This window comes from Rhamphochromis longiceps, linkage group LG12 (genome assembly GCF_057381845.1).
Source record: "Rhamphochromis longiceps isolate RC_006_pf linkage group LG12, R_longiceps_female_GT1.1, whole genome shotgun sequence".
NCBI lineage: Eukaryota > Metazoa > Chordata > Actinopteri > Cichliformes > Cichlidae > Rhamphochromis > Rhamphochromis longiceps.
This window is the reverse complement of record NC_140568.1, coordinates 35,864,579-35,880,161: the sequence shown is the minus strand read 5'-3', so window position 1 is coordinate 35,880,161 and position 15,583 is coordinate 35,864,579. Positions and strand designations below refer to the sequence as shown.

Below are 15,583 nucleotides of genomic sequence, written 5' to 3'. Positions count from 1 at the left end.
TAACTCTTACTCGATTTTGCAACTTTGTACTTTTGTGTCACTCGCAGCAACAACTCGGTGCTTTTCCTCAACATTTTGCCGCGATGTTTCACAGAGCTGGAAAGTAAATAAGCGACAGACTAAATGAGGCAGGTCGAATCTTCTTGTGTTTCATGCATGCACGGTAGTGGAACCTAAGCATTTTCGGCCATTTGTGGATGCACAACTCTGTGAAAACAACTGAAAAAAGTGGACGTAGCCTAAATGCTAACCAAGTGGCATTGGTGCCTAAACCAAATCATACCATACAAAAATAAAAGTGGGCAGTAAGATAAACACAACTAAAGCAAGAAAGTAGAAAAAACAACTCAGACAAATGTTGGAGGATTTGTTGGTTTAATTTGTGTTTGCCTCAGTACTCTGCTCTCAGCTGACATAGTGAATAGATTTTTATTTATTAGAGTTTGTACATTATCCGTCATTTTCAGTGTCAGTCTTTTAACACATTAATATTAACCATTATTACTGACCAGTGAAGTTTCTAAATGTGGTGAAGAAGTCCAACGGGTTAAAAATACACTGAGGTTAGCACCACAGTCACACAATGTTCAACAGTGCAACCTGCAGAGAAAATGCTTTTTAAAATACTAAAAGGGGAAAAAAGAAAGTTTTTATTCCCTTTGTTCACTTAGTCATTTCAGGAAGCAAGCTGTAGCTGGAACTGTATTCTTAGTGACTGTGGTCCTTAGGTGGATAAGTATTACCTCAGTTAGCAGCCGTTAGCTTTACTGCAGCTACAGTGCAAGGTTAACTGCTCTGCTGCACTGTAAAAACCCTCACTGACATGCTGCAACAGAGTAATTAAGTGCTGGCGCACAGTTTCAAACCTACACGCACACGTACGCACACGTACACACACATGCACACACATAGTCTCAATGAAGAGTAATTAAATGCTTGAGCTCAAAGTCAGCTCAGAGAAGAATTAGAAGCGCTCTGTGTGAACAGGAGAAAAGAGGCATCATGGTGGTTGTGTATTGCTTCCTATTAGGCCAATTAAAGTGGCATAAAGACAAATCAGTTTTTAATTGTTTAACTGCTGTTCATTCAGAGCACTAACAATTAAGCATCAGCCATTACAAGTGGTAATTCGTAATGCTGGGTGAATACTTTGACATGTAAAAGTGGATTTGGATCATTAACTGAACAAAAGATTTAAGCTTTGATGTTTATGTTTACCAAATATATTTAGCATCTGTCTGTGAGTGAAATAAAACAGCCAAGTTGTTGCGAAGTATTTTAGTCCGCTTCAAACTATCGCACCAAGAGTCACAATAAAAACAAAGTGTACTTTCTTCCAATTATAAGGCTGCACACATCAAGGCATAATCAAAACCTCTTGTCCTCAGCGGGTTTTAAATGAGGGAAATAAACCTCAGCTGAATGACAACATGTGATATATTATACTGTGCAATTATTTGTTGAACACAAATAAAGCCAAAACACAGAAGCAGTGTGTGTAAGTAAGTAGCAGTCAGGTTGTGCACACCCATTTAATTAACTGATCATCAGCAAGTGTGAGCACCTCTATAAAAACAGAGGCTTTGGCAGTTTGCTCGTCGTTAACATTCAGGGGTGTGTTAAAACAATGCCAAGGAGGAAAGACATCAATAATTATCTTGGAGAAGCAATTGATGCTGCCCATTAATTAAGGAAGTCTTATAAAGCCATTTCCAAACATTCTGAAGTCTATTATCATCATTAAAAAATATTCACAAGCAGGAAACATTCAAGAATGCTGCTAATCTCAAGCATGCTGATCCACACAGGTATGCACACAGGTGTACACACGGGTATTCACAGACGCGGACTACAGCTTTCTTGGCTGCTGCCTCAAAGCACATTGTGCGCTGTCTATCTTGCGTGCTGCACAATATCGTTTATTATTTAGTATCTACTGATATCTACTGCTAGCTAGTTTATTGTGATGGTGCTGTTTTTTTTTATTATGTTGCTCTTTGTTGTTTGCTTTCTCTTCTGTTTTTTTTCTCCATACAGGTGACCCAGGTGTTTTGTTTTTTTTGTTTGTTTGTTTTTTTTCTTTCTTCCCCCCTTCTCACCGTCTCTTCTCCCCTTTGGTTTTCTTTCTCTCCCTCTCTTTCTTTCATTCTTTCTCCCTGTCCTATCCCCCAGTCATGTCTGTCCCGTTTGTAGCAACTGAAAATAAAATAAATTCATAATTATAATAAAGGTCAATCAAATGGACCAATATGGCAAGGCCATGATGATCCACTTGGTAAAATAAATCCGCTTGGCATCTTTCTTGGCCTTAAGACAACAATTCTGATGGCTAAAGATCCAAACGGGACACAAAAAAAAAAGAAGAAAAAAAAAAGAATGCTGCTAATCTTCCCAGGAGTGGTTATCCCAGCAAATGTTACCTAAGATCAGACCATGCAATGCAATACAGAGAAAGAGCTACATTCCTGACTCTGCAGCCCTCAGTTAGCATGTCAACTGTTAAAGTTCCTGACAGTGCAATTACAAATATGGCTCGTTTGGAAGGTTTGCCAGGAGTAAGCCCTTTCTCTATCCGGTTGTTCAGTGATGACGCGACGAATCCTACTTCCGGGTCTAAAGTAGTCTGCGTTTAATATGGCTTTTGTGTTGTTAACATGTTTAATGTTATGTATTTTCTTCTATTTGATCTCAAAAAGCTCCTAAAACAGTCAGTGATCACTGTTGACCTCCCTCGGCTTTTATTACCGCTAATCATTTATTTAAGCTCAGTTTTTAAAACCTTAGGATGTAACTACAGCCCAGCCCATGCAGCAGTATATGAATGACTAACCTCGTATTGTGGATGGATTATCTCAGTTGTTCTCCTGGCTGAAGTTTGGTCCTTTTACAGCATCCTGCCATGCGATTACATTTGTTCCTGACCACCGAGAACACTCACGGTAACTTTTATCGAGTGGAAAAAAAAAGTTAGCTTGTTTATATTATGCTAACGTAGCTGTGTCGCTAGCGGTCACGCAGCACATCATTATATACCAGCTAGCCCAACTTCAGTAACCCTACAAACGTCACTGCTGTTTAGTTTTCTGTCTTCATTTATGCTGGAAGTGATAACAGAGCTGTACGTTTTAATTTGTTTCCAAAACCCCGCAGTCAGGACATGCTATATTGTATTTAGATAGAAGCTAGCGAGCTAACTCCCTGCTAACTTCTAACTCCGTTAAATGTCATAAATTCCGTTTTCATGGATGCCTGGATGTTAAACTCAATTGTTACACCTGGTAGAGCAGAATGCTGATCATTTTATTAAAGATGAAAGACTTTAGACAGTTTTTCAACTCTCAGTAATGCCACAGTGATCGTTTGATATATGGACCTGCAGCGGAGTTTAGACCCAGACACGGCTAGTGACGTCAGACTGAACAACCGGATAAAGAGAACATGGCAGCACAGCTAAAGTTAGCAAAGTTGCTTCTGAACAAACCACAGCATTCCTGGAACAATGTCCGAGGACATACAAGACCAAAGTGGAGATGTCTGGCCGTGATGCACAGCGCCATATCTGGCTTTAACCAAACAGAGCATATCCAAACAAACACCTCATATCAGCTGTAGAACACAGCAATGCAGGGTTGATGATTTGTAATCACAGAATCTGGGCACCTTGCAGTCAACGAGTTAACCACAAACTCCTCTTTATAATAATAGTGAGGCAATCTGTCTGAACGCTTAAGCTTGGTTAAAACTGGGTAATCCAACAGGACAATGATTCTAAATACAACAGCAAATCCACAACAGCAACAAAAGCAAAAAAGATGCAGCAATGGCACAGTTAGATCTCAGACCAACTGAAATGCTATGGCAGGACCTTTAGAGAGCAGGAGATATAGGTCTGCTCTCAAATCTCAGGTGACTGAAACAATGTTGCAAAGATGAGTGGGCAAAAATGCCTCCACAATAATGTGAGAGACTGTCAAAAGGAAGGCATTACTTTAAGTTATTGCTGTCAAAGGTGGTTCTACAAGCTATTGAAGCATTTTCACAGGCTGCTTCTGCGTTTTGGCTTAGTTTTTGTTAAATAATGACATGATGCAATATATCATCTGTTGTTATTTAACTGAGATTGTGTTTACCTGATTTTAAGACCTGATACACCTTGGCTGAAAAGACTAGATAGGTTTATCCCAATTGGGGAAACCTTAGAACTGACAGAGGGTGTGCTTTCTTTTTGCCTTTACAGTAAACAAACTGAGAGCGTATCTTTGTATCTACCTTGTGTAAGAATTTGCCCCTGATAATCAGGTAACTCGCTTTTTGACTAAACCATAATTAGAGTAAACCTTAAAGCAGTAGTTTGAAAACTCAAATTGTGACTTTGAACATACAAGCAGATGTAACAAATGCAAGGGTAATTTCAGTCATGAAGAGACCAAGACTCACACAGAAACAAGCACGCACAAACCAAAATCAACACCTGCTATATAAAAACAGCACACACAGAGCAGACCTCACCTCGTGTGTGTTCGCTGTTGTTATCGTGATGCTTCCTCTCATCTTTGAGTGGCAGCTGGTGACTCAGGGCAGAGGACAGAGCCAGCAGGCTGGCAGTACTGGCCCCAGGAGGCAGAGGGGGCTGAAGGCCCGCTGGGTGGGGTGTTAGTGGGACAGGGATGGCATGGCCATGAGAGAGGTGCTGAGCCTGGAGTTGCTGCTGCTGAACCAGACACAGAAACACCAATTAAGACTTGAAAGATCATGCATGATAAAATACAAATGAGTAGGTGATAAAAGGAAAGAGAAGGAAAGACAAACACATTCAAATAGAGCGGGGGAAAAGATAGCAACTGAAACATGTAGACTACAGCTACAATAGTTAAATATCAGATACACTTTTTTAAAATTTGATCAAAAACACCAAAACCTTTGATTTATCAGCCAACATAAACGGTGATATTTATATAACTGACAATTTCTGTGAAAGATGCTAAAACATTCAAATTTCTTGCAGAAAGAAGTTAGCTATTACTACTATACAAAATACTTTGGTTTTATTGTATATTATTATGAATACATCTGACTTTGTACTTACTCTTCTCCTCACATTATTCTTTTTCAATTAATCTCTTAAGCTATTTTCCAACATTGCTGTAAAAAAAATAATCTATGCATTTTGTATTTAATTGTGTGTGTCTGCATGTGTGTGTGTGTAATACACCCACTCCTATGATGGCGTTGAGTTCAGCCATGGTGACCTGCTTGGCCCTCTCTACTGCCTGCACCACCTGCTGCTGATGCTGAGAGACACACAGAAACAAAAAACAAACAAACTGAAACTGAAACAGCAGCTGAGACGGAGAAAAGAATGATATGAAAAGAATTTTGTAGTTATTACAAACAACATCTTTACAAAATTCAAACAACATTTAAAATGGACTGGAATGGACACGTAAAATGAGCAGGAACTTATCTCGTTTCATCACATTGAACTTGCATATGCGTACAGCAATCATTCTAATGCATTCTGTGATATCTTTTAAACTGCTTTCCATCTGAATCCGTCATTGTGCTTTGCCTATCAAACCTTATTCACAGCTGTCAGTTAGTTGCACACTGTAACTTCACACAGCCTGCAATTTCTTCAGAATTAACAATGTACTGACTGTGAAATATGTCAATTTCATTAAAACAGATATCAATGTTCAGTAACACGAGCGTGCTATAAAATCACCTGAAACTTGATATATATTTTTTCCTTTTTATTAAAACTCAAGGTTCTGACCAGAATCAGGTCAAACGCCAGACAGCCAAGATTCCCCGAGGCCATTGAATCATGACTGCACTTCAGTGCTTCGCTTCAGAATCTGACACCCATCAGTGCATTCATTAAAAGTCATCAGGCAGAAGAAGCAGCTAGCAGCTAATTAGGGTATACTAGTTAGTCAAGTGTAACCTGCACAGGCTGGTTGATTTCCTCTACGTGGAGGAGAATTAAAAAACAAACAAACAAGTGGATGTCCAAAGGAAGCAGTTAAAGACGTGTATTACAAGTGGCCAAAAATTCAGTTACAGACTCGTACAATATTTTGTGGATTCTGTGATTGGTTTAATGTTTCTGATTTGAGATTGTTATTAAAATTTTATGCAGCACTGTTTTCTGATTTTTGCTCAGTCTGCTCACACGTCTCGACACTGAACAGCTCCAAAAAGTTCAACACATAGGGAAAAAAGATGGGTACCAAGAGAGGCAGACAACTAACAGGGCAAAGTCATACAAAGGGTACAGAGCGAGGAAGACAGATCCAGACAGTGAGAGAGCAGCGAGATTCATCCAGGAGCGCAAAACATCAAAGTACGCCCGAGATGAAAGAGCTTATCAGGTGTGGAAATGAACCTGACCATCGAGTTCAGCTACACCTCTGCAGGCTCAGACTAACCTGCCTGAATGTGACACACACACACGCACGCACACACACACATGGAATGATCCACTATATAAATTGTGCCAAACACTTTTTATGCAACAGTTCTAAAAAAAAATAGAACAATCCAAAATCAGTCGTATAATCAACAATAGAGTTCAATCTGTGCAGATGCTTTTCATTTCTTTGTATATTGTTACACCATAGGCTCCACTGGAATGTCACACTTGGGGAAGCAGTTTTAGATGTGCAGATGTTGCTAGTATAAGTTAAAGGCTTGGTGAGGTAAACCATTTTCAAAGAGGTATTGAAGGGAGGGGGGCATTTAAGAGAAAGAAATCAAAATAATAAGTCTACCTCAGACACTGTGATGCATTTCAAGAGTAAATACGAAAAGCTGAGAAAACTGAAAAAAGTTGAGAAGGACAACATGATGCGCGATACTAATGAGATGGAGTTGTAGAGGGTCGTATCCTAGCAGCCTGTTAAAATTTGCACAGGACTGAACGTAGATAATCAGTGATAGTTTGCATAATGCCTCTGCACTCTGACAGAGGACGTCTGAATTTAGAGGCTCTATATTTACCAATGTACATATTCTGTTGCCTTCAGATGGCACGAAGGATTCAGTGCACTGAAGTAGATTTTCTTACAGAATAAATGTTTCACCATTGTTTTTGTATTTGCCTAAAGAGGATTGGTTACTTATGATTTCTTGTAAAACTGTAAGGGAAAATCTGACTCCAAATATGAAACAATACCTGCAATCACAGCAAAACTGTGGCTCGATTGTTTAGTGATTAACATATTCACTTTACACCTGTTTTGGGACTTGGAGGGGACAAAAATCTAGCCTCGGGGTGGAGGTTACACGGTAATGTATTCCTAGTGCTGGTTGTAAAACTGGATAAATGAGATGGTTCTTTTGGGAGGGGCATCTGGCATAAAATCTGTGCCAAAATGAAAATATGGGGATCCATCCACTGTGGTGGCCCCCTTGGGAAATAAAGGAGTAGCCAAAAGCAAATACAATCATACAAAATACTTTTAGATTTTACCTATTCAGTGATTAATTATTCGGGTTAATAACCAACACAGTAAAGCAGACAAAATTTACTAAAATTATTATATCAAATTAATTGTGCATTCATTTGGTAGCTTGACAAGAGCAAAAACTGACTTTCTGACTGAGAAAGTTCAAATGAAGAGCTCAGAAATCAGCTCAGAAAATTTTGATACATGATCTGCTGAGTTGTTAATGTCATACATAAAAATATGGTGAGTTTAAGTAAATATCTGGTTGCTGTTAACCACAAGGAGGGAACTAGATAAGCATGGAGGTATTTGTTTGAGGTAAGTCAAGTAAGAAGTCAGGCAAAGCAGTTATTCGCAGAGAACAACGTGTCTTTTTCTTTTACTCTGAGCAACTGACTTAAACACATCTTGGTGTCCCTTCCAACTCAAAAGCACATGAACACCTTGAAATCAGAGGAATGATTCCTCACTGGGGATATGGCAACAACCGAGGAACATGTAAATAACGAGTAACTAAATGCCAGATTTTACAAATTATGCTTATTTCCAGTTTCAGATTTTCATTTTTGAAAACTGCTACAATAGCTTAGCGTAATTCCTCACCCCACCCAACTGCACCTTGAAAACAGATGGTAGGAGAAGCAGGTGGACTGGGTCCCTGCTATGCACATTGCCAGAGCTGTGTACCAGACATGACCAAGTACATAACCACCACTTCTGAGAAGAGCATATTAAGAATATTTCCTCTCTTTGACATCACAAAGATCCATAGTTTTAACTAGCGGCCAGGTGGTGTGCCCAAGTGCTTACAAGTGCTCTTTAAATCAGCCAACACCCCAGGCCACGCACCGGTACCAGTCCGTGAGTCGTTTGGTACCGGGCCGCAAGAGTTGAGGCTCGTGTGTGAAATTTATGGTTTTCAGGGTTTTTATCGTTATTTGTTTATCGTTTTTATCGTTAACTCCGTTTTCTTGGGTCTTTTCCCGTGTTTTATGAATAAATCTTCTTTTTTTTGGTACCGGTACTAGTTTTATTTTGTTGTATTTATCCACGACACCTTAAAGGCCGGTCCATGAAAATATTGTCGGACATAAACCGGTCCGTGGCGCAGAAAAGGTTGTGGACCGCTGCTTTAAATGATCATAACTCTGTTAGCGATGTGCTAGAGATAAAATTGAAATGGTTTCATAAAGAAGAGAAGACAACATTTATGGAGATATTCTGTGTGTCGTGGTTTCCCACTGTATTCCTGAAGTACTTCTGTCTGAACACCGACAGAAAAATTAGCTCCAACTAGATGCTATCATGTGCGCTTCACATTACTGTGACTCCTCAACCATTATAGGTAAGAGAGAAAATTTAAATGCTTGGTGAAAGATGAGAATTATTTTGTAATTTTACAGCCAAAACTCCAAAATAAGTCCAGCTGGTATGTATGATACTTGTTTGATAAAGAGTTATAATAAGAAAAAGTATAACTGGTAGACTTTAAGGACGTAGTTATTCCAAAACTTTCAGAAACAGATGGCACTTTTGTTGCCTTACCTTACTTGCAAATGTAAATGTCAATCAAGGAATGCATATGTGATCTTAAAAAAGGGGCCTTTTTATGGCAGAGACATAAAATCTGCCTCATGATAATGATTCTATTTATATGTTATGTTAATTGGGGGATTTTATTTACTCAAGTATATTTTTTCTTTATAAATTTGTCAGAAATAACATTTTTGTCAACTGACTTAACACAAACTTATTGCCTTTGCTGTAAATGGACCAATCATACTTACATGGCCCCAAAGGCCAATGAAACATTATCAGAAAATGACAAAAATAAAAATAGAAAACAAAGCGCTTTCACCAGAAATACACAGACACAGTCGATGTGATTTGCTGCACAACAATAAGATGAATGTGTTACATTTACTTGCACATGCAGTAAACAAGGCTGTGCACCAAAACAAAGCAGCTTCCTCTCCCTGCCTCCCCTCTCTGCAGGCCTCAGGGCTGTGTAGCAGCACCACAGTCTAATGCCATTATTCCTAATCCACCCTAAACCCTCCTAATCCATGGCTAATCTGGAGGAGAGCTTTTGGAGTCCACACTCACTCCTTCCTGCTGTTCCCACCCCTCAGCACACACACACACACACACACACACACACACACACACACACACACACTGTCAGCTCCTCAGAGGAAGGATTTATCAGCTCAACACACGCACGCCTAAAAATTTCACAATAAACACTGCATAAAAACACTTCTCACACCCACTGCTGTATGTGCACACAATTATAATGTATTTTAACACAAAAAGTATTTTCTCACACACACTCAGCCGCTGGCTCCTGCATATGTTAGTGGGAGACATTTGATAAGTTCAGAGCATATCTGTCTATCCTGAGCAGGGGGGATTAGCCCAGGATAATCTGTACGAGTGTGTGTCTGCGTGTGTGTGCGTGTCCCCATATTTTCTTTCTCTTGCTTTAAAATCCACCACACAGTTCTCCCCTTTCCTGTCTCCCTTCCTCCCGCTCTCTGACTCTCTCTCACCCACTTCCTTCTTAACTCACAGTGACAGGCATTTTTGAGTCTTACCTCTTGAGAGAGGAAGGGGATGACTTGGGCGCAGATTGCGTTCAGCCGTTTAACGATCTCCGCCTGCAAGACAGAGAAGTGGGAAGCACACAATCATTTTTTTAATTTGTTTAAATTCTCTAGCAGACAAGAAGGCGTCATCCTGTTCACACAGCCTTCAATTCCTGATTCAGTTTATATCAAAGTAATAGCTCACATAACTTTCATTTCAAGACCTGTTTACTTCGTCACATGAAACTAATAATTTGATGAACATCTCTCATAAACTTGTGTTTAATATCTATTGTGTTTCCTCCAAAACAAATCTCTGGGTGCACGGGAACTTGTGTATTTTAAATGTCAAGAATATTTAGTTAGTTAGGTAGTTAGGTAGAGCAGATTGCTTACAAACTCTAAGTTATGCTATGACAGGATACTGGACAGACAAAGATATCCCGGTAAAGTGTTGTGTGAATGAGGAAAAGCACCGTAAGTCTTAAAAAAAGTGTTGCTAACCAAAGCAGAAAATTCAAGAAATAATATCTGAAAGTTTCATACATTGTGTGTATGCACACCGCTTAGCTTTAAGAAACTCACACACTGCTTGTGCCTTATTTCTGTTTCATAGCTACAACATTATTCACATTCACATTAAACTACAGGAAGACATTTCCATGCAAAAATATAGAGCATCACTATTATCACATATTCAATTCACTAAGCATCTAACCCATAACCAGCATTTTCTAAACAGCAACAACTTTTTTTACTAAGCCTACTTTTTGCTAAACCTAATTACCAGGAGTAACCTTATTAGGTACACCAGTTCAACTGCTCATTAAAACAGATTTCTAATCAGCCAATACCACAGAAGCAGCTCAGTGTATATAAGCATGTAAGCACAGTCAACATGTCCTGCTAAAGATCAAACTGAGCATCAGAATTTGGAAGAAAGGTGATTTAAGCTACTTTGAATGTGGCATGGTTGCCATAACCACTTGTTGCAGTAATACAGAAGAGCATCTCTGAATATGCAACATGTCAAACCTTGAAGCAGATCAGCTACAGCAGCAAAAGACCACACTGCATACTACTCGTCGGCTAAGAACAGGAAACTGAGGCTACAGATTGAACAGGCTCACCAAAAGCGGACAATAGAAGCCTGAAAGAGTGTTTCTCACTCATGGTTTTCATGAGTCTCAATTTTCAGCGTAACATTTAGATGACAGGGTTACATATGATGGATCCAACCCTGCCTTGTATCAGTGGTTCAGGCTGCTGGTGGTGTAATGGTATCTGGTACTTTTTCTATATATCTATAAAAGGGGAAGTGCACCAATTCAGCACTGAACTCCTGTAACACTCACAATGTGCATTATTTAAAAAATATCAGAATCAGTGCAGCAGAGTGTCTCTCTTTTTACAAATTCTTCTTTGTCAAATATGCCACGACCGCCAACAATGGACAGTTCACTGCTTTAATCTAAGATTATTGTCCTAGTAGCACTGAAAGAAGTCTTCTGCTGCTAGCCTAAAGCAAATCACGATACAGATTTGTGCTTAGGTCATGTCTTTGTACAGAGATCGCGTTTAATTCCTGAACAAGCCCCAATTTGATATGACCAGACCAGAACAATGGACTAGTAAAGACTTAATATAGATTTGTTTAACTAAGTATAAATCAGAATAATCTGTATTAGTGGTGTAAAACAATATGTAAAGCTACTCATGAAGTGCATGTTGAAAGTTAAAAACAAACCAAAGGGTAATGAATAAAGTTTCAGCCACACTTCAAGGAAGTTGCTCATTGCGTGTCTCTTTGAAGCTGACATCTGTTAACTATAACCCTCTAATGAATTTACTACTAGGTCATATATTAGACTGCATTCTCATTGGTAGTCCCTTCAATCAGTTGCCTGGAAGTTGTCAAAAGTTTATCTTGGGTTCTGCCCGGGTTACTTTGCCAATGGTTTCACCTGGAGTCGCGTGAAATAGCCAAATATTATTCACATTCTATGATTTCTAGTCGCTGCACTGCTTCCAACGTGGGTGCTGCTTCAGAGATGGACACAGTAACTTAGATGAAGTTTAAAGTACCCCTGCAGAACACTGGTCAAGTGGCAAGCCAACTTAGCTCTGCAACATAATGGGGAAAAGCACATACACAATGCACTATCGCTCACAATTCCATAATACTCACCAAGACCTTTAAAGTGACTCTCGTCTGTAACTAATTGGAGTAAACCTTTAAGTACCAGAGGAATGATCACAGCACTTAATTTGAAATAAACTGATAAACTGTGCCTTAACATTTAATGGGTGTTAGAGTCACTTGTAATGACAACCTCTGCAGATTTTTAAAGATATCTGAGAGAGAGTTTTCAACAAGATGTAGGCCACTTTAAAAGGCATCATAATTTCATCATATGCCAATCAGAAAGCTATGACATATCCATTTTTCATCTGTAAAGACTGGATGTGTATTTATTTCTATAAATTACAGCAATTATATTTGATTCATTTAAATTCTGCTATGCTAAAGCTAAATGTCTCATTATTGGCCTCAAAAGTCCAACTTTACATTATCAGATTTACTCCTTATCCTTCTACATCCCTGAAAGGTAATTCTCTGCTGCACTCTTTGAGCTTTATTCAGTTTAAGCTAAATGGATGATTTGTAAACATAAACCCAGAGAGAAAGTGGAGTATAGAAAGTGTAATCCTTTGCAGACAGATAAAGGAAAGTGTAACATTTTTGTTGACTTAACACATTAAATTAAGACCCTGGCTACTGAAAAAAAGCAATCAGAGTTTGAGATAATTTCTCCAAGGCCAACACAAATATATAAGTTACAGCCGTAACCTTGCCAAGCACTTGTTTTATGTACATAACCTTGGCAGAGGTGAACTTTGCTCTGGCATCAGTGGTAACAGAGCCCCCAGAGGCAAATATAGGCTTCAGACAGCAGCACAAGCAACGCTGCGGCAGTACGAGACACATAAACACAACCGTGTGCGCAAATACATGCACATGCACATACACACTCCAGCTTCTCTGTATTCATCAGATGTTTTATACTGAGCCCAAGGGCTAGCTTTTAAAGATTACACAGCACTCTCTCTTTCTAGATCAGGTAGAATTTTTTTAACAGGAAATTGCCTGATCCACTGTCCCAAAGGGAGTGCTAGTATTGCACCTCAAATACAAACGCCAACACAGACAAAAGACTCAGACTCACACAGAACCGCATACTAATGGTTACACAAAGATGAACATCACCTTCTTTGTTTGCAACACTAAGTGCATAAAACTACATAACTGACTATTTCCTCTCGTGATGCCATGAACATTATAGAGTCAGTTCCCATCAAAGCCAAATTCACGTGTGCCTGCTGGTGACAATTTAAGTTCTAAGTCCTAAACAATATCTCTGTTTCTGTTTAGTAAACTTGAAAGCACATAAATCAATCAAGCACTGAATCAAAGGTAATGGCGAGTAACAGTGTGAATTTATATGCGATTAAACTTGGGTTATTTTATTATTTTTTAACTGGTAATGAACAAAGAAATGGCAATTCATAATGTTAGCTAATTATTTAATAGCTGGTTTGAGCATTATTTCAACTTTTATCATAAAGTTTCAACTAACTTTGATAAAAGACGTTTTAGAGCCTGTATAAGGAGACAGTTTGGGTCATTAGGTTGTTAGGGTTGCAATATTAATCACTACCAATTATTAATAGTTGACTGATTGTTAAACATTCAAATAACTCTAACGTTTACAGTATATGAACACTTGATTAATCAGTTTATCTTTAATCTTTAACCCATGACAAAACACTGAGAACAATAAAACCTCCTCCTAATTACTATTTCTCAAAGTGTGCCCTATTTTTGTGACGAGACACATAAACTTGAATAAAAACAAGTAACTGATTGTCAAAACGGAGTGACTAACAAGTCTATTCAAATTCAAATTTGACTAATGATGTGACCCAGAACTTTAGTGAGAACACTTTAATGTTCTGAGAGAGACAATCTCATCTCAGCATTAAAGGACAAGCAGAAATAGTCATTTTTAGAAAAACCACCTCTGTGCCATCTGACCAGAACAGGTCAGATGGACCTGAAGAAAATTCTGCATCAAGCCTTGTAATAGCTTTCCTACTTTTGTTAAGCCTGGATTGACAGCTCGGTGGCGCAGTGGTTAGTGCTGTTATGTCACAGCAAGAATATATGCAGTGGGTTCTCTCTAGGTACTCTGGTTTGCTCACATAGTTTAATGTCATACAGTTATTGGGGATAGGTAAATTGTTGATTCTAAATTACCCATAAGTATGAATGTGAGTGCAAATGGTTGTTTGTCTCTGTGTTGTAGCCCTGTGAAAGACTGGCGACCTGTCCAAGTGTACCTTGCCTCTTACTTTACGATACAGGCTGGGGCATAATTTCTGGGTTATGCCCTAACATAATGTTAGCCAGACTCTAGACTTTGTTGAACATTATGTAATATGAAGACAACATGTAGTATTTAAGTGACCAAGTAGTATTGGGGTAAAAGTTATTAAAAAGTGTTGGAATAAAGTGAGAAAATTGTGAAGATTAAAATATTCCAAGAGCTCAACTTACTTCATCTAAACATGTTTCAAGCACATTTTATCAAGACAGCACAGCACAGGTTTATTGTGCATTTTATGAATAAGTTGTGTTGATTTAACTCAGTTGTTTAAGTTGCTGCCAAAGCAAAACATCTGTGTGCAACCAATGTCCACTATTGAATTAAGTAAATCCTATATGCTCTTTTTTCAGTGCATATATGCAATTCTGCAATCTGAACAAATTATTACAACAAGCTCTAGCAAAGTGTAAAGAGGAAAGGTGCAAGCAAAGGCGAAAGTGCCACAAGACCTGTGGATCAAGGTGAATAAATGTAAGCACTGAGTAAGCAGAGATCTTGACTATCTGGAGGCAGTGTGTAAAAGCCTTTTAACGTATCCATGTGCAGAGGCTATGTTATTTGGATTTTTTAAAGAATACTTAATGCAGGAGCTTGAAATAGTTTCCCCCATTTCTCCCAAAGTCACCATTTAGCAGGCAGCAGCTGTGTCTCGTCTCAATCGTCTAGTCAAACAAAAGTCTATAAAAGCCCTACATGCCAGGTGATGACTAAAAAAATAAGCTAGGACTCAGTAAAAATCGCAAAATTGCCAGTGCAAGGTCTAAAGGAGGTGGACTTGCCCATCACATATCTAAATCTGCCACTGGCTGGAAGCTGACTTTCACATTATTTCAACCAAGGCTGAAGTATGAAGAAATATAATGGCAAAGAAGCAGCACTAGCTCAAGTGAAGATTTTACAAGTTTAGAGTAGAAGCCACAGAAAAGGCATTTATCTAGAAAATATATTTTTTTTTAAAGTACTCAACCAGGCAGCGTGGATATATAAAACCATATGAAAAAAACAGAAGGACTGCTTCAAAGCGAGCCTATTCACTCTTGAGACTAGGAGACCTGAGGGGTTATTAACTCAAGGGGATTCAGAATAACTTCTTCAG

At 38.7% G+C, this 15,583-nt stretch overlaps 1 protein-coding gene across 4 annotated transcripts in view; it reads right to left on the bottom strand.

Annotated features, from left to right (window-relative positions):
* The window catches only part of LOC146657785 (transducin-like enhancer protein 4), a 46,347-nt gene that overhangs the window by 19,645 nt on the left and 11,119 nt on the right, over positions 1 to 15,583 (bottom strand). For 3 of the 4 annotated variants that reach the window (XM_085426107.1, XM_085426111.1, XM_085426108.1), the window contains 3 exons: positions 10,049 to 10,111; positions 5,217 to 5,291; positions 4,510 to 4,711 (listed from right to left, as the gene is read on the bottom strand). In XM_085426107.1, the coding sequence (XP_085282233.1) occupies positions 4,510 to 4,711; positions 5,217 to 5,291; positions 10,049 to 10,111 (340 nt within the window). The remainder of the gene's footprint in view (positions 1 to 4,509; positions 4,712 to 5,216; positions 5,292 to 10,048; positions 10,112 to 15,583) is intronic. The other variant, XM_085426109.1, reaches the window with a different exon arrangement.